This window comes from Canis aureus, chromosome 20 (assembly GCF_053574225.1).
Source record: "Canis aureus isolate CA01 chromosome 20, VMU_Caureus_v.1.0, whole genome shotgun sequence".
Lineage (NCBI taxonomy): Eukaryota > Metazoa > Chordata > Mammalia > Carnivora > Canidae > Canis > Canis aureus.
Window position 1 is genome coordinate 20,983,439 of NC_135630.1, and position 20,840 is coordinate 21,004,278.

Genomic DNA, 20,840 nt, shown 5'->3' on the forward strand with positions numbered 1-20,840 from the left:
TTAGGAAGGTGACCTGGCCTAAAAAAAATGCATTTTGTTAATAATTCCATTTTTTCTTACCCTTTCAGCTTTAGAAACCTTTTCTTTTCTACAAATTGACAGTGCTCCTTTCTATTGCTAGATGGAATGCTACCTGATTTATGAATTTTTTTTAAAGATTTTATTTATTTATTCATGATAGTCACACAGAGAGAGAGAGAAAGAGGCAGAGACACAGGCAGAGGGAGAAGCAGGCTCCATGCACCGGGAGCCCGACGTGGGACTCGATCCCGGGTCTCCAGGATCGCGCCCTGGGCCAAAGGCAGGCGCTAAACCGCTGCACCACCCAGGGATCCCCATGAATTGTTGAATAAAGCCAATTTGTAAATGTACTCAGTTGAATTTGTGTTGTCTAACAGATTTGGTGGCAGTGAAAAGACTGAAAAAAACTTCCAATGTTTTCAGGGATAAAAAACACAAGTGCAGGACCCTGGGAACTCCTTTGAGTTCACTGTCTTTCTCACTATTTCTGACAACTGTGGGTAAGTTACCTCGGTTTTGAGCACTGTTCTCTTTGTGTTGAGCTCCCAACCTAACTGGCTTTCCACCCCCAGGCTTAGTGGAGTCAGCTTGAGCTAGGCAGATGCTGCTATCCAAAACCTCAGTCCCTGACCCTTGGTTTAGTCTACAATCCCCCAGTAGTCTGGAATCCCTTTCTCTACTTACAGTCTGCAGTGCCCACCTACTGGAGTTGGCTGGTTTAGTCCTTCCCCAGGTCCAGTCAACAGTTCCCGTTTTCTGGAGTCTGTTGCTTTAATCTGCACTGGGAAATGCTCATGATGCACACAGCCTTCTCTTGGCCAATCTGCAATAACATCTGGTTGCTGTTGACATGTTAAGAGGTACATGTTTGTCTTGTTTTGTGTAGATAAATACTATTGCTAACAGGGATCTCAGAGGCTAAAAAGCTGCAAAAATTGGTGGGCATTGGCCAAGCACTTAAAAACTATTTGTTTAATGCTTACACCTAAATCAAAGACTCCTGTATTAGAATAAGTTGGTCATGTAATGAGTGATAATGACACTAGGTCACCTGCAAATCTCAAGCAAATTTCCATGTAATGAGGTATCCTGTGAAACACTGCACAATCACCAAGCCAGAGGCACAATCCTTTTAAATATTTTGGCTCTGAGAGACCCAAAGGCTTAGCTTTAAAAAAGTAATTATAATAAAAATGAGATGCTTAAAATCTAAAGAATTTCTGCTACCTTCCTACACACTTGGTTATTTTATGTCTAAGAATTATGGTCCAGAAAGAAATAAATATTTACAAAAATAGCAAAACTTTCCTAAGTTTATTTTGTGTCCTGAGAATTTGGCTTGGTATCTGTCCTATTGGGGTCGCCAAAATATGGCTGGGCAGATAAGTGAGTCACACCCAATTAGCAACTTTATATGCTGTACAGAAAATGTGGGTTAAACCCCATTTGCAGCTAGGGTCCTACAAAACGCTGCCAGCCCTCAGAGTAATTATAACCTAGAATTACAGTGGCCATTATGAGGAACGTTCCAATTAGGTAAGATCATTTAAGAAGTGCATTTAATGGCAGCCCTGGTTGCTTAGTGGTTTAGCGCCGCCGTCAGCCCGGGGTATAATCCTGGAGACCCAGGATCAAGTCCCACATTGGGCTCCCTGCATGGAGCCTGTTTCTCCCTCTGCTTGTGTCTCTGCCTTTCTCTCTCTCTCTCTGTCTCTCTCTCTCTCTCTCTCTCTCTCTGTCTCTCATGAATAAATAAATAAAATCTTAAAAAAAAGAAGTGCATTTAAAAGCAAGGACTCCCAAATCAAAGAAACAGAATGGAATACCTATTTTAACTGGCATACAAAAACCTCTGAAAGTCTTCAAAATTTCAAAATGCTTCATTAAAAGATTTGTTGCAAAAGCTAATGAAAAATTCAAGGTATAAAAGGTACCTAAAAAGAAACAAACAAGAAAACACAAGCCTGATGTAAAAGTCTTACTGCTTCCCTCTATCCTCTATTTGAGTACTCATTCTAGTAATCCTGTGTCTGAAATTCCCTTTATATGACCATAAGCACAAAGTCTGCCAAGTTAATGACCTTACAGATACCACATGTCTACTCTTGTAAGGAGGGCCCTAATGGAGATCTCCCAAAGTTGATGGGACTCTGAGGGATTTTCTGGTAAACTTTTGTTATTCTCTTAAACAGCCAATGGAAAACTAAAATTACAAATAATGAAAAACCTAGCCAAATTCTGGTAAATACCAGAGCTACAGATAGGATCCTGGAAAAGCTGGTGGAAGCCAGCTAAGAATGAGAATTCTTGCCAGAGTCAGCTGTCCCAGATCTCTGTCTGTAGTGCCCAGTAGAATGAGGAAAACAAAATATCTCATGCATCCTCTTGGGGGACACCTCTTCAGTCCAAGGAGTTATTCAGTACTGCCAGAAATATTTACTGTTTGTCCCAGCTAAAAACTACAAAGTAGCTCTGCGGTCAGAAATTGGCCAAATTGCAGAGCCTAAAAGAATTTTTTTTAGGCCTTCTCCCCTAAGCCAAAATAAAACTATGAATCCAGAAGGAAAGAAAAACCTTTTAAAGCCCTTGTAAAAGGATTTATGGGTGAATCAACCTATGATGTCATTTAAGTTGCAACCCAAATCTTTGAGAAATTGAGAGCAACTGTCCTTATCTTACACAAATCTTTGCAAAACTAAAAATCCAGCCCTAGAGGCAGTTGAAAGTTCACCTACTCTTTTTCACCAATCCCAAAGCATCTCCTATTTATCTTAAAAAGCTTATAACTTGCATTCTTCACTGTGCCTTTGAGATGTAAACGTTAATATATGACCTTTGGGCATGTAATTCCTATCAGAAATAAAAGAGGGAGAAGGTAATTTAGAATTTGAACTAATGGGAAATCTTAAGTTTATAGAAGCTATAATCTCTCTCTCTTTTTAAACATTTTATACACTTTATTTATTTATTTATTTATTTATTTATTTATTTATTTACTTTATTTATTTTAGAGAGTGAGCCAAAGGGAATGAAGAGAGAGGGGGAAAGAATCTCAAGCAGATTCCACACTGAGCATGGAGACTGACATAGGGCTCAATCTTATGACCCTGAGGTCATGACCTGAGCCCAAACCAAAAGTTGGCTGCTAAACCAACTGAGGCTCCCAGGAGCCCCAATGTCTTTCTTTCTGTATGTTTATGTGATAAATATATATATATATATATATTTATGTGACATATATGTGTATATATATACCTCAGATGATATTATTAAAATTAATATGTGAAAGAGCTATATTTAATTGGCTTAAACAAATATGAGCTTATATAAATTTAATATTCATATAAATTCTCAAAAATATAATGTAAACTAATTCAAATACTTTTTGGATTCATGTAATCTGGGGAAATGTTCAATATTAAAACTAATTCAAGTTTGTTGGTTTAAATAAAATATATGTATCTTTAGATTTTTCAACATTTAATATAATGCAATCATACACCTTTTATTTTACCTGGAATTATATTCAAATAAGTTTACATTATCTTTGTTAAAAAATTTGTCAGCAATAAAAATAATTTGTCATGATGAGTTTTTGTAAGTAAGCTAAATGTAATTGTTAATAACAAGTAAATAAAGTAGATATAAGAGGTTTTACCTAAAACCTTTTGGGTAAACTTGTTAGTTTCCCCAAATCTTTTTGGTAACCTGAAACAAAGTTTTGCTAGATTAAGTTAAGTGATGAGTCAAGTTGTATCTGTTGTACCTGTTGAAAATCCAGATCATTTCCAAATAACATAAAATACTGAAACATTAGTTATTGAACATAAGCTTACCCACTTTTAGCTTTCTTTTACAGAGAAACTAAAGATATTTTGGTCCATTAGTAAACATGCTTTATGCCATGCTGAAAGATTTTCTATGAGAAAGTACATTTCTAGAAATTATAAAAAATATTTAGAAGTCGGCCACAGAATGCTAATATAGAAGACAGTTCATACTTATTTTTTAGTTTTTGTCAGAAATCAAAGGCTTCTAAGAGTTAAAATTCTAATATATGTAACCAAAATTACTAAAAGTAACATGGGAAAGGAATTTTATGTGTGATCAGCCCTGGCTAAGATAAGAATGAATTTAATTATGCAAATGATTTCTAGTATCAAAAGTAAGCTGGTGCAAAATTAGAATTTGGTTTTCTGTCTGTTATGAGGACAAAATTTTCATGGTCTATTGGTCTGTTCTTGTTGGAGATTACAAAAGTATTTCCTTCCTTACCTTTCAAAGTAATATACCTAAAAATCAAGGATTCTATGTTTCTTCAAAATACTTTTCCTATGTTGTTGTATCAAATCTTTGATTACTAAAACCTAGAACTCTGAATATTAAAAGAATTAAGTTTTACTAGAACCACGAAGTCTTCTATATTTGCCTATGGAGTCTTTAATTGTCACTTTGGCTAAATAGATAACTGAATATTGTTTCATAATGACCTATGTATGGTCTTGAAGCCTTTTGATATTTTTTGACAACTTCCTAAAAATCAAAATTTAAATGAAGTTTTTTGACCTTGATAAAACTTTGATATTTTCAAGAGGTTCTCTAAAACATTGAAAAAGATTTGGTCTCTCTCCTTATAAAAATATATTAAAGTATTAAAAGTAAAAAGATATTAAAGTATTAAAAGTAATTAAGTTTATTTGATATGTTAAATTATATGGTAAGCATTGTCAAATAAGAAATAATACTAAGGCATTTTGTGTTGTATAAGTTTTAATATTTCCAGAAATAATGTAAAATTCCTAGAAATCTGGTATGTCTTGGCACAATGTTTTCAGTCATAATTCCAATTATCTTAAAATAATATGCAACATTTTACAAACAATTCCTTGTGAATTGTAGTGAACTCTCATCAAATTTTAATCCTGGCCATTTTTAAGTCTTTTGTCATTTATAGACATTGTTGTTTCATTCTGATACTTTGGCAAGAGTGCTTCATGTTCAAGAAGACTCATGGAAAATACTCCAAAATACAGGTTTCTGGTAACCTTAAAGCAAAACAAAACAAAACAAACCGAATGGGGTAAGAATTTCTAGAGCTAATGAAAAAACTGGATTCAAGTAGAACAAGTATGAATTACATACGACTCAGTAACTAAGGAGGATCATTAGAATTCTTTATGACTTTTGTTTAAAATATTGTTGGTATTTAATGCTTTGTTTTACCAGATGTAAGAAACTCTTTTTCTTTTCTTTTCTACTTTTATTTTCCTTTTTGCTATGACCTATAGCTGATTGATAAAGTTTACCTTTGTAAACAAAGATAAAGCATTTGCTTTTTCTTCCTACCTGATCCCTCCAGAATTCAAAAACTATTTTTATGGCAATATAGTTTCATGGCAATATAGTTATTTATTTGCATAAATTCAATGAGGATCCATTCTCTTCTAATAGGACACAACTGGAAATAAAAAACTTCTTTTTCCTACAGCTTGGCAGAGCTCCTTCGTATTGATAGATAAGTTGCTGCTTGGTTCATGAATCATTGAAATAAAGCCAATTTAATTTTACTTAGTTGAGCTTCTGTTATTTAACACTTTATAAAATTGAGAAGATACTAAACTTAAAAAATCAAATCTTTTTTAATAGAAAACTACAATTATCTACATATCTATGCTTTATTTTACTTTTCCTTAGATTTTGTCAAGATTTTTTTTTTTAGATTTTGTCAAGATTTAGAAATAAGTCATTACATTTCTGTATTAGCTGTTAAAATTCATCTGTTTTTTATTTATTTACCTTTAAAAGTTAAGGAAATAAATTCATGAAGACCTTACTCATAGATTAAAAGTTTTCAGATACTTCTGAAATTAAACTAAGGCCAAAAAGGGACACGTAGGTGGCTCAGTGGTTGAGCATCTATCTGCCTTCGGCTCAGGTCCAAATCCCGGGATCCCGGATCAAGTCCCACATTGGGCTTCCTGTGGGGAGCCTACTTCTCCCTCTGCCTGTGTCTCTGCCTCTCTTTCTCTTTCTGTGTCTCTCATGAATAAATAAATAAAATCTTTTTAAAATTAAAACAAAATTAAAAAGAAAAAAATTAAATCCTCTGATCTGTTGTTGGGCTTAGCTTAAGGTAAAAGGAGATACTGGTGTCAGAGAAGGTTATCTTTCTTTTCACAGTTCCATAACATTAATTAAGTCCTTTACCTAGCAAGAAGGAGAGAATAGGCAATGGGCATTTTTCACAGGAAAATATAAATTACAAATATATAAATTGTTATGTCATTTAGAGCATGGTGATTATAGAAGATAGTAATATTGGGATGCCTGGGTGGCTTAGCAGTTGAGCTTCTGCCATTGGCTCAGGGCATGATCCTGCAATTCTGGGATCAAGTCCCACATTGGGTTCCCTGCATGGAGCCTGCTTCTCCCTCTGCCTGTGTCTCTGCCTCTCTCTCTTTCTGTGTGTGTGTGTGTGTGTGTGTCTATCATGAATAAATAAATAAAGAAGACAGTAATCTAAATTGCACCCCATAATTTTACATTCACCACTAGACAAGAAATTTCTGTTTCTTTTTTTTAAGATTTATTTATTTATTTTAGAGAGAGAATGAGAGAGTGTGCATGCAAGCAGGGGGAGGAGCAGAGGGCAAGGGAGAGAGAATCTCAAGCAGACTTTGCACTGAGGATGGATCCTGATGTGGGGCTTGATCTCACAACACTGAGATCATGATCTTGGCCAAAACCAAGTCAGACACTTAACTGACCGAGCCACTCAGGTGCCCCTAGAAATTTCTGTTTTTTAACAGATTTGATCATTAGCTTTCCTAGATAAGTTCCTTAAAATGTATAAAGGCTATTATTAAATTATTTATTTTGTTTTACAGATATGTGAGAATTAAATGAAAAACTAGAAGATAGACTTAAGATGTTTTAATTTTAAATAATCTGCTTTTTCCAAATACAAATATAAAATCAATCTTTAGCTGCTATGATAGCAAATTAGAATGATAAAGGCATAAAAATTATGGTTATGTTTGTAGATTTTTTTATTTGAGAATTTAAAATAATTTGACTAAGAAATTTAAAATGCAACCAGCAATTCTGAATTGCTGATCAAAGGAATATTACCTCTTGATACTTCTATCTTAGCCTTCTTATATCACATTTCAACAATTAACATTCTTATGAAAAGAGCACACAATGCTTAACCTTAACTATTGGGTACTAAAAGTGGTCAACATATAGTAGAAATTTGATAGATCACTGGAATATCAGGTTTCAAAACAAACACAGGCTATGAATTACCTCATCAGCATCCATCGCTGTCAGTTGCATAATCTTAGACCCATCGCCAATGTTCTCCTCCACAGTAAGATCCAGCATGTCTGTTGGAAATACTGGTGGATTGTCATTGATATCCTGAAGTGTTATTTCAACCTACAAGGAGAGAAAGAAACAACACATGAATGTCCCACATGCCTGCAAGATTAAAGGTTAAAACGTATACCAAGAGCCCACTAGCTAGCTAGGCCTCTCAAAAATAATCAGAACCTTTATATATAGCATCCAAATAATAGAAAATATCCTAGAGAAAGCTGGTTATTTATATTTTTTATAAAGATTTCTCTTATAAAAATCATTTTACTTGTTGATAGTAACTGATTTTAAAGGGTTGCTTGGAGTTTATACAAGAAAAGGCCCACTGATCAACTGTTGATTTAATCCCCAGATTTGTGCACCACTGAAGAACTGCCCAGACTTACGACCATCTGCCATTCAACCATTAAATGTTGCCCGACACACAAATGAGGTGGTGTAGAATTTCTTCCTGAAATGCTTACATATTAGCAATGTCTGGGAGAAACAAAGAAGTTCACTTCTTGTTTTAAGAAACTCTCTGAATTTTCCCCTTTAAAATCAACTCCCAACCCACGGGGGGAAAATACATGCATCTTCTTTTGTTCCTATTTCCCCTCCTATCAGCACTTCTTAATGCGACTAAAGCTAAACAATCATTCCTTTCAAATGTAGTATTTATATATTCCAAATATTAACAGCTTTGTTTGAGAGATCCTAGTCGGAGTTAAATTTGTTTGTTTCTCTGCCTAATAAAAAATGTTTAGAAGGAAGGATTTGTGAAGTCTAAATAATAACTTCAAACCATGTGTTTTCTCTTTTGAGCTAGGTGCTAAAAGCTGAATATCTGATAAGAAAAGGGAAGACAGCTGCTAATAAAACTGCAAGTTTCCCCAGTTGGGTCACAAAATTAAGTCATGGAGAAAAATCCAGCCAGCCATTTAGCTACGATATAACAAAGACATTTTTCTCATGGGATAAAATGTCATATTTTATAGTTAAACTGCAAAAACTCCATCAGATCTAAGACCAGTGCAGACGAATCTGAGGAAAAAAGAAGAGAGCAAAAGAATTCTGATTTCATCTTTTGCCCGGAGGAGGTAGAGATGGGGTTGGGGGAGAAGCAGGAGATAGAACTGTCATTATTCTCCTACATGGAATGAGTGGGAAATTTAGCAGAGCTACACTAATAGATTAACAAATTATAAAAAGAAAAACCCAGAAAACAATATATAAAATTAAGTACTAAATAATTATTATACCTCTAGTTCCACCTTCTAATAATAGGACAGGCTTCATCACAGCAAATGGCTCAGATTAGTCTAGACAGGCAGTCTCAGCAGTTGGAAATGTGCCACTTCTAGTTTGGGCTCACGTCATTCTCTGTACCACTTCCTTTAAGAAAAGGTCCATAGTATCTACAAATGCAGCCAATATCTAACTTCCTTGCATGGTTGTAAATAGCATGGATTATTTCAAATCAGAAAAACTGAAATTCAGGTCTGACTCCCCAAATTATTAGCCAGGTAATCCTGAGTACTTCATTTATCTTAGCCTTAGTCTCCTCATCCTAAAATTGAGATTAATATTTCGTGTCTTAGAGAATTTTATGAAGACCAGACTTTGATGATGCCAACAAAATGCTTAGCCTAGAGGGAAGTGTTTGATAAAAGATTAATCTTGGTTTTGAAGTTGTGAGCACAGATCTAGGAGTTTCTGAGAGCCATGGATTTTGAGAAAATGATTTAATAAATCAGAATTCCAAGTCCTACAACCCAACATCAAAAATACAATTTATTGTTCATCTCTGGAACATATTGAATATATATGAAGTTTTCTTGTAGAAAGAGCTTTGAATTACATACATACACATATATGTATCTCAAAAGTCTGAAACATATGGATTTAAGAATCAATGACTTGATGGTCTTCCAAAAATATAATAATGTTCTTTGGAAATTAATAATTATATTTACATTTTATGTGTGGATTTTCATATATGTGTGCATAATCTTTAAAATACAGTAGAAAGATAAAGAATAAGAAATAACTGATGGAAATACCTCAACTCACCTCTAACTTTTTAGCTTAATAATTTTTTTTTTTTAATTATAAATGGTCTTCCATCTATAATTTTATGACTTGGTCTCATTGGAAACCAACACACCAACCTTGTGTATGCTTTTGTGTGTGTGTGTGTGTGTGTGTGTGTGACAGAGAGAAACATATTTTGTAAGTGTATTTGTGAGAAAATGTGCATATATGAGTGTGTGTGTCTAAGTGTATATGTGTGTGTGTGTTTAAGGAAGACCACTAAATTGAGAGTAAGGATAATCCATATTGACACCAATTAAATATGACATCAAAGATGGATCAGGAAAGAGTACCACACACTAGAAACATACTGGATATTCCAGAAAGGTACCTCATTATAAATGGTGAGTGCATGAATTGAACAAGCCCCTTTCTATATTTTCATAGTTATAACACATATATTAATATATATGTCCAATAATTATATATATAATTAATATATACATAGTTTTAAGTTATATGTGTGTGCACATACATATATATATATGTATATATATATATATATATATACACATACACACATTTTTAAAAGTCTTCAAAAGAACACTATGAAGGAAAATACTATTATCTTCCTATTAGAGAAACTAGTTAACAAAGGTAAGCAGATTAAGTAATTGCCCAATGACACAGAGCTAGTAAGTAAGTTTTCTCTAGTGCTATGCAAACCTTTCTCTCTCATGTGTAGGTGTGTATGTTTAATAAACACAATGAATCATATTTGAAGAGTATGTCACAACTATATGTGCATATTATTTCTGTCTGGAACCTGAATCACTTACATATGAACTAACTAGCCAAATAATCGTGAGTCAGCCAATAAATCTCTCTGTATCAGAATTTAAGAAAAAATAAAGACTGTTCTACTGATCCCCAGATACAGCTCTAGAAGTCTTTGATCATGTATGCTCTATGAGGTTTTGGCCAACTCCATCATTTCAGGTAGAAAGAGCTTTTCTATTTTACTATGAGGAATAAATTTAGCTTAATACTAATGAATTCAAAACTAAACATTTTTGAATGTCTCTATAGTCAACTAATTATAAAAACAGATACAGAATATTTTATCATTGTATCTGGTATATGTAAGGGTTATTATTATTTTTTTTGGATACCACACATCATTCATTTAACAAGTCAGCCTATTATTTTTCCTAAAATCAGTGTCAGCTTACCAATTAAAAAGTTAAGAACCTAATATTCCTTTCTTGGAGGCAGAAATCTGGATTTTTCTCTTAATTGTCCAGTATCTCTTTTCTATTCCACAATCCCTCAGATATCCCTAAAAAGTCTTTAGCATGGCTTTTCTCAGTTCTCCCAATAGCCTGGGCTAATAATTATGCAGAAAATGAGATATGAACTCCTTAGCATGGGTAGGTGTCATCCTGCAATCCCTTCACTTCTCCTGATCCCCTGTGCCATGTTTCTACCTACCAAGAATTTCAGGAATATGGACCTTGTTTGCAATGTCATCACTGATTCTAGTATTTATTTATTCAATATTTTAGAATCTATCACATAACAGGCGTATGTTAGTCACTAAAAATACAGAAGAAAATAAGGTCACATCTCTCGCAATAAAGAAGTGGAGTTTGATAACAGAAATATACACCAATAAAAACATTTACAGTTATCTCTCGGAAAACACACTGTCGAAATTTTGTTTCAAAAAAATTTATTTCTAACACTACGGATAATTTTTTGAACTGCCTTACATCCTGCCCTTGGCAGTTACCATCCTCCTGATGACTCCAGACCCTAACATGTGCTTGGCTCACTCTTGAATATACCACTAACCTAAAAGCCATTATGAGCCTTCTTCGGAATAAGATTTGATATGATTTGCTTTGAAATGTTATTATATAATCACAGAAATCAAACATTAAAAGTTTAGAGAAGACATTTGAAAATAAGAATTAAGATTTTCTAATTTTAAAGACTTCTTTCTTTCTGTACAAACTAGATCACTTTAATAACCCAGACAAGGCTATTAGCAATTTATTTGAAATTCCAAGATTTTAAAATAGTCTACAATATTGTTCCTAAGGTAAAAAAAAAATGTATATGTTGAAAAATACATTCCATTCTCTAAAAAGACAAAGCAAAAATTACTGCACAAGTAAGCTTTTAGTGGCAGTTGTGCCAATTCAATGTTTTATGTGTATCTTCACAGTTGTTTATACCTGAAATCAGTAAAATAATTGCATTTAAATATTCATTATGCAAAAATAAAGTAAAATAAAATCACATTTTGAACTCAAAAACTTCCCTTCCCATGTGACTATATTTAAAATAAAAACAAAACAGAAACTGCCAACAGCTTCCATAACTTAAGTCCAAGGGGCATTTTCAAGGTATCTATTCTGAAAGTTTGTGAAAATTTACCCTTAAAGATTAAAGAAACATTACTTGCATATTTTATGCCTGCCTATCAAATGTTGACCTTTGTTTATGCTTAGATAGTTGGCTTTTCAGAAACATATGTAGTTTCACCTGCTACAATTACAAGGGCAGTTGGTAACTTTGTGGTTGACTTATTCATAACAAAACATCAGCTGCAGCTAATGGTCAAGCCATAGGTATTGTCCACTGCCACCACCTCTGTGACCATTGAAAGACCTTCAGAAATAATCACTTTCTTGGCTGAGACACCTGATCCCTAGGCAGTGAAACCCTGGTAAATGAATGATTATATTTAGAAACAAAAACATGACTGAGATTAAGGGATCTAATAACCAATCAATTTAAAAACAGGCTATCTTTTGATAGTTTGATAATGGTAATAGTTAAATTTAAAAAAATGACTTTAAGTATTGTCACCAAACTTCTTTATGCTGAAGGGAAGTGTCCTTGATATTCAACCCACTGAATAAACAGATATCTATTTATTTATTTATTTTTAATTTTTTAAAGATTTTATGTATTTATTCATGAGAGACACAGAGACAGAGAGAGAAAGGCAGAGAGAGAGAAAGACAGGCAGAGGGAGAAGCAGGCTCCATGCAGGGAGCCCGATGTGGGACTCGATTTCGGGTCTCTAGGATCAGGCCCTGGGCCGAAAGCAGCGCTAAACCGCTGAGCCATGTGGGCTGTCCTTAAACAGATATTTAAAAACAGAAAATCTTACTATGTAAATAGTTGTTTTGAAATGAGTACAAAACTTTCCTCTTAATTTTGTTTATTTCCTATAATATGCAGTCTATCATTTTATTCTGTAGTGCATCAAGAATGACATTATATCTTGGTAATTTATTTTTAATTTTAAGTGAATAAATCAACTATATTTTAAGTGAATTTTAAGTGTTTTTAAGTGAATAAATCAGGTATATATTAATAAATAAAACTGCATAATCAGTAAATATTAATTAGCAATATCAATTATCAAATTATTACATACATGTAGCTATAACTATAAAATATGGCATTTCACTGATTTAAACTGATATACAAAGATAATATGTTAAGACTAAGGAATTGACTAAAATATCAAGGTCCATTATAAACTGATTCCTCAGTTAATAAATCAATAATTTCATAGTGGTCACTATATCAACCATAATTAAAAATACATTCTTAGATTCATAACCACTCTGTAAGCTAAATAAAGTGATTCTTAGTGAATAAGGGTGAACGTATATCTAAAACACATTTTTTAGTTCAAAATCTTCCTACAAACTACATAAAATGGTTCTTAATAAATAAGAATGAAAGACAATCTATTTTTTTTCCTTTTGGGAAATTGTATAGTTTATAGTACCCTAAAAGTTCAGAAATCTATTTATTTGCAAGTCGATATAATAATATTTTAGGAGTATTAAATATCATCAAGTCCCTCTCCTCTATTTTACAGAGAATCAAAAGTAAGACAAGAAATGTCAAGTGATTTATCTAGGAAAAACAATGGTCAGCCTCCTAAATCAAGCCCAGTGATTTTTTTCCAGAGACCTGTGTGTGGAAATAGCCAGAACCAGAGTGAAAGCTGAATATATCTTAGACCAAAACCTCTAATCTGTGCATGAAGACAATGAACTTTCAAACAAAATATGCATTTGATGTCAATAAGAAAATGACTTTGAAGAAATTAATATTTAATTAACTAAAAATATTATTTTATCCACATTTGTTTCATTTTTAAGTTTCTTCATATTTTACATTAAAGGAGAATAATCTGTGAAGGTTTTTTAATCGATGCCCCTGAAGACTGTTAATCATTGAGCAGGAGGGTGGTGGGTATATATTACAAGTAAACTAGCTAAATTCTCTGTAGATATCAGTAAAAGTTACTGCTTTTATAAGGTCTACAAAGATTTTCTTTTTCTTGAAAGATGCAATCATAAATTTACTCATTTTCAGAAATGACTAAAATCTAAATGGTTGGTGAGATAGACATAAAGTACACAAAACTATAAAATAGTAGCAGATGTATCAAGGCTCCTAGTACTTGATTAGTTGCTTTCTTAGTGGCAGAAATGCTTATAGAATTGTGTTTTTATTTTTGTGAAACTAACACCTCAAAATTAAGTTCTTCAAGTAATACTGTTACCTAGACCATATAAACTGTGACACAGCATTATACCAAAAATCACGTTTAGAGTTTACACATATAGCTTCCAAAGATATTATGATAATGTCACAAAGATTGCATTTCAATACCTTTTAACTAAAAAAAATTACTTCAATAATAGTACTTCATTGCTCTAATTTCTCTAATAAATGTGTATATTACAGAAAATCACTGAAAATCTCTTCATGTTACCAAAGATCATTTATATTGTTCAGATTAGTGCCTTTTAAGCCCAGGTGGGTTCAGCCATTGAGCATCTTCCTTTGGCTCAGAGCATGATCCCTCAGTCCAGGGATCGAGTCCCGCATCAGGCTCCCTGCATGGAGCCTGCTTCTCCCTCTGCCTATGTCTCTGCCCCTCTCTCTCTGTGTCTCACCTGAATAAATAAATAAAATCTTTAAAATTAAATAAATAAACTCTGACATTCTTACAGCAAGAGTTTACTTACTCATTTTTCCATTCTTACAACTTATCCAGGCCTACCATATAACTTTTACCCTAGAGATATTTCTGTTTTAAGAGCAAACCCAGATTATTTTTACATTTTTTTATTAGAGTCATAAGTTCAGCAAATTTAATACAATAGGTATGTTACTGGTATTTAAGAGAGTATTGATCAAAGTTGTCTTATATCACAATGATATTTAGTATCAATCCAATCCTATTGCTTTCCTAACTCTTGTCTGCCTCTCATGCCATCATGTGTAAATTTTATGATATGAAATCCTATTGGATGATAATTCAATAACTTCATACTCAGAATGATAACTTAAAAGAGCTTCAGACAGGGATGCTTGGATGGCTCAGCGGTTGAGCATTTGCCTTTGGCTCAGGGAATGATCCCGGGGTCCTGGGATCTAGTCCCGCATCAGGGAGCTTACCTCTCCTTCTGCTTACGTCTCTGCCTCTCTCTCTCTCTCTCTCTCTGCATCTCAAATAAATAAATAAATAAATAAATAAATAAATAAATAAAATCTTTTTTTTTAAAAAAAAAGAGCTTCAGACATATATGTTTTGTTCAGAAAAGCTCCCATTTGGGAGACTGGAATGTAAGATTTAATCAACACCTATTACTACTTCAGAAACAGCTACAACAAACACCACACAGATCATGAGTAAACCTGAAAGAATAACTAAGCTCATTCAACTGTGCATTACCCTTAATAGGTCATTGTGATGTGACTTAAATATCACTTTACTAAATGATGCCCTAGTGTATACTGTGTAGGTGCTACTGAAATTCACTAGGGGAAAAAGTCTAATCTTACACTCAAAACAATTCTTACATTTCATCAGAGTGAAACTAGATGCTGAGACCTACCACTTAATTTTCTGTATGCAGGCTTAAATGAGGACTTGAAGTTGAAAGCAAATTTTAACCAAGCTGAAATCCACACTATGATCAGTACAACCATTTCGGCTGGCTTGTCACTTCCTTTGACCCTGAAAAGGAAAACCCCACCTTTCCTGCCTGAGAGGAGACTGTGTGCTGAGTAGCAGTTTGCCCTCAGGGCAGTGAGAGGCTCAGTGCTGGGGGATGCCTTGCTATCATCGCACCAGGGTGGTGTGTAAAAAGGAACATTCTAGGATTTGATATTAAATTTGACACTTAAGCACAACATTCATAAAAGAAAAACATCAGGACAAAAGTATCAAAACCATGGCTCAAGCAAATAATCAAATTTATATTTTAAATGTTTGGTAATAGGGATGCCTTGGTAGTTCAGTCGTTGAGCATCTGTCTTCAGCTCAGGTCCTGATACTAGGGTCCTGGGATTGAGTCCCACATTGGGCTCCCCATGGGGAGCCTGCTTCTCCCTCTCCCTGTGTCTCTGCCTCTCTCTGTGTGTGTCTCATGAATAAATAAATAAAATCTTTAAAAAAAATAAATGTTTGGCAATAGTTTCACATGTTCACTCTTCAACTGAAGCCAAATACTACAGGATTCATTTAATTCAATGGAGTTGACACACTTTGCCTGCTATACAGGCTTCCAACAACAAGATTTTATTTAGTAAATTTACGTCAAAGCCTATATATACTAAGATTACATAGCAGAAGTTCTAATTAAATTTCAGCAGAAAGTTTGACATTCTATGTTCATTTTCTTATTGAACTAACTACATAATTTCATTTGGTAGAACATATATCTACTCCTTTTTAAAATTTCAAGTTGAGAGCTAAATTCAGTCATTAGGAAAGAGAAAATTCAACATGTATTTGTACTATAATTTATGGGTTTAAACTCTTAAGTACTTTCATTTCTTAACAACAATAAAAAGCTGTATTGCCATGAAAGGATGGTGCCAGGGTTTACATAGTTCCTTTAATTTTGTTCTTCATTTCTTTCCCTATTTTGGGTGACCACTGGGAATTCTGCTGCCATGAGTCTGGGTGAAACATTTCACTACATCCAGAACACTTCATCATGTTGCAGAGCCAAACTCTATTATGGTTTGCAACTGACTCATATTTTAGTTATGAGAAGGCCCTAGCAAAGAACAGTTTACATTTAAAAGTCCTAAATGTCAGGAATGTAATGTTTGGACTATGTAGGTATGCAAAGTCTAATCATATTTTCTGAACAATGATTTTAGGTAGTTACTTAATGTATAACTGACCCAATTCAAAAGAGTATGTGGAGGCTGTAATAATAGTATACTCTCTCATCCTGAGGGTATTTCTGAACTTTTGAAACTGAACTCTTCCAAAAAAAAAAAAAAAAAAAAAAAGGAGAAATCAGACTTTGGAGAAAAGACCTATGATTCCATGCTATGAAAGACAGGCAGGGAATAGGTGGGACCTATTAAAGAAAACAACAGAGCCACCACCACTGCATGTGTAAGTGAACCAGAAACCCTTGAGGACACAGGTCTGTTGCAGGCTCAAATTCTAATGAAGTTTCAGAGATGATCAGAAAGTTTATCTATGGATTTAGGTATCATTTTTCTTTATAATGACAAAAAAAAAACCCTGGAAAATTATTGCATTTTACTAGAATATAAGCACTAACATGTTATCTAATATATGCTAACTTTTTTTTTATTTTATTTATTTATTTATTTATGATAGTCACAGAGAGAGAGAGAGAGAGGCAGAGTCATAGGCAGAGGGAGAAGCAGGCTCCATGCACCGGGAGCCCGACGTGGGATTCGATCCCGGGTCTCCAGGATCGCGCCCTGGGCCAAAGGCAGGCGCCAAACCGCTGCGCCACCCAGGGATCCCTAATATATGCTAAATACTATTTTACTATATCGTTTTATAGAAAACACTTTAGTAAATGAAACATGATATAATATTTGAGGAAATGATACTTAATTTGGGAATTATAATACTCCTTGGAATTTTAGGCTTGCAAATATTTTGTCATTTTAAACTTTATATCTCAACTTTAAATTATGTATATATTTAGATACCTGTGCATTTATTTCACACAAATTGGTACCGTTTCTATCCCAAGTGCTCTGGAATATGAGGAAAGAAGGAAGCATGCACATTTCAGATTCTTTTTAGTTTGATTTTAAAAGCAAAGTAAAAATAAACATAATGAGTTTTAAAACAAAACATATTTCTCATATAAGCTACATGTATGTAACTGTGACCAATTATATTTCTCAAACAAAAGCAATTACATTAATCTCTCATCACTAAAACTCTCCTAGCAGTCAGGAGCATATGTTCCTGGGATTTCAATGCATTTCTAACTAGGAAAGAAATCTGTATGAGTAACAGGCAGGCTTGGAGAGTAGCCAGAAATGACAAGAATGGCTTGAAGTGCGGACAAGACATAGTTAACTCCATTCTTGAAACAAAATGCTTTCCATAACTCAGTAAATGTGTGGTGACATAATAGAAAGCTAGTTTTGTTGTGCTTTCAATATTGTTCAAATTAGAACCAAATAAGGATTTCTTTTAAGGCAGAGGCAATCATGTGTAACCACTTCAACTTTTCCTGAAATCAATACTGCATAATTTCAGAATTTTAACAGATTCTTAAGGACGCCCAAAAGTAAATGCAGAATAAAAGATCAAGTTAAAATATGTGTGGTTGCATATGAAACTTACGGAAATTTTTATACTATTCTTCAAAACACCCTGCAAAAGCATCTTGTAGTACACTTTTCAATAGATGTTAAATCTTAATATGGTAGACTTATATCAAAAGGAAAATGTAGTATAAAACAAAAATATTCTACCCTTTTATTTCTTCAATTTTCACTTTTGTTTTTGCCCAATAAATACTGTATTTTATAAAACATAGAAAAAAAACTATTCAGACTGCTGAAAAATAGAAAAGTAGTTTGATTTATATTAAAGTTACAAGCTGTGGTAGACTGAATCACTGACTCGGCTTCTTCACCCCTCCCTATAAGCAACTGCACAGTTCCTCCCACTAAAGGTAGGCTTTCTTTCTCTACTCCTTGACTATGGACTCATCCATGATGACCAACTGTTTTGGTCAATGGGATATTTACAAATATGACACAGGTGGGGACTTAAAATGTGCTTGCTCTCTTGTATCTCTGTTGTCAATAGAACAATATTCCTCTGCTAGTCCACTAGCATCAGAAGGAAAACAAGGTATTGAGCTACGGGGGCACCTGGATGGTTGAGCATCTGCCTTTGGCTCAGGTTGTGATCCTGGGATCGAGTCCCACATTGGGCTGCCTGTGAGGAGCCTGCTTCTCTCTCTGCCTATGTCTCTGCTTCTCTCTGTTTCTCAGAATAAATAAATAGAATATTTTTTAAAAAAGAGCTTTTGAGTTGAGAAGTCTCAGCTGAGAGGCTTGTAGAGTCTGAGGCAGAGCTTCCCAGTTAAGCCCAGCCTAGATCATCCCAACTATAGCCTACCTGCAGGTGCACGAGAAAGATGTGTATGCTGTAGGCCTTTGAGATTTTTTGGCTCATTAATATGCAACACTATTGTGTCAACAATTAACAAATACACAAGTCAAAACAATAGATTCATTAGTTGAATATTTTACTTAATTTTTTTATTTACAAGACAAAAAAGAGAAAAAGATGATGCATATATACTGTGATATACTTTATACTGTGTGATAAGTTTTATTGTTATAAATCTATTCATAAATTTTCCTAAGCCGTGTAACTTCTCATTCTCATTTCACATGCCATACCCTTATCTCTTAGGAGGGCAACTCAAAACAAAATGTGACCTTCAAGTGTCCCCCCACCCAAACCAAAGATTGGGGGAGGAAGAAAGGAATATTTGACCAAGAGGAGCAAATTATGACTGGGTTGAGTCAATTAGCCCACATTAGACTTGGCTACTTTCTTTTTTAAAATGGAATTACTGCAATGTCAAAATAATCCCTCTACTTTGTTTCACTCTCACACATTAGTCTTCATCATGGAAGAAATTTCTATAACTTGACGTAGATGACAAAATTTTGACTTACAGCCAATCTATTTTAATTTAGTTGGTTATTATATTATTTAATTTAGTTGCTTATTATTATTTAGTATGTTTGTTATACTTCCTTACAGATCTTAAACAACTATCTCAACCAATAAGGTTAAAACCCCATTTTAGAGTTTTGTGTGGTTATCTTTTCAAAACTATAACAATTTTAATTTATTTGAAACAGCATCAGCTTATCAATAAATAGGAATGAATATAGTTTTTGTTTGATGGGAAATATAATATATATCTTCTGAAAATCTTAAACTCACTTCTAAAACAAATATTTTTTACAGTGCACTGTGCTTTAATTACATTTAGAAATCCTATTCCAATGAACTCAGAAAGATTGTTTCTCTTCTAAGCTTTGATGGAACACTTAGTTTCTACCATAGTGTCTGTCCATACAGAAGTCACTTAATATATGTTTATTCAATGACTTAAACCCAATGCTCATTACCCTGATACCAAAACCAGAGAAAGGTTCCATTGAAAAAGAGAACTACAGGCCAATATCCCTAGAAATATAGATGCAAAAATCCTCAAGTGAATCCAACAATATATTAAAAAAGTCACTCACCACAATCAAGTGGGATTTACTCCTGGCTGCAACGGTGGTTCAATATTTGCAAATCAGTCAACATGGTACATCACATCAATAAGATAAATGATAAGAACCATATGCTCATTTCAATGCACTCAACAAAGTAGGTTTAGAGAGAACACACTTCGACATAACACAGGGTATATATGAAAAACCCAAAGCTAACATTCTTAATGGGGAAAAACTGATAGCTTTTCCCCTAACATCAGAAACAAGACAAGGATCTACACTCTCTTCACTTTTATTCAACATAGTACTTCAGTTCATGAAGTTCAAGCCACACCCACCAGACAACAAAAAGAAATTAAAAGTATCCAAATTAGTAAGGAAGAAGTAAAATTTTTACTCATTGCAGATGATATGATACCATATATAGAAAACCCAAAAGACTCCACAAGAAAACTACTAGAACAGATACACGAATTCATTCATGTCACAGGATACAAAATCAGCATACAGAAATCTGTTGCATTTCTATACACCGATAACCAAGCAGCAGAAAGAGAAATTAAGAAAGCAATCCCATTTACAACAGCACTCAAAATAATAAGATATCTAGGAATAAACATTATCAATGAGATGAGAGACCTGTGCTCTGAAAACTATATAATACTGATGAAAGAAATTGAACACAACACAAAGAAATGGAAAAATATGCTCATGGACTGGAAGAACAAATATTGTTAAAATATCTATACTACCTAAGCAATCTATACATTTAATGCAATCCTTATCAAAATACCAACAGCATTTTTCACAGAACTAGAATAAACAATCCT

At 33.7% G+C, this 20,840-nt stretch overlaps 1 protein-coding gene across 1 annotated transcript in view; it reads right to left on the reverse strand.

Annotated features, from left to right (window-relative positions):
- FAT4 (FAT atypical cadherin 4) overlaps window positions 1-20,840 on the reverse strand; it is a 177,006-nt gene that overhangs the window by 92,431 nt on the left and 63,735 nt on the right. The window contains exon 2 of the mRNA XM_077861111.1: window positions 7,330-7,461. Coding sequence (XP_077717237.1) covers window positions 7,330-7,461 — 132 coding nt within the window. The remainder of the gene's footprint in view (window positions 1-7,329; window positions 7,462-20,840) is intronic.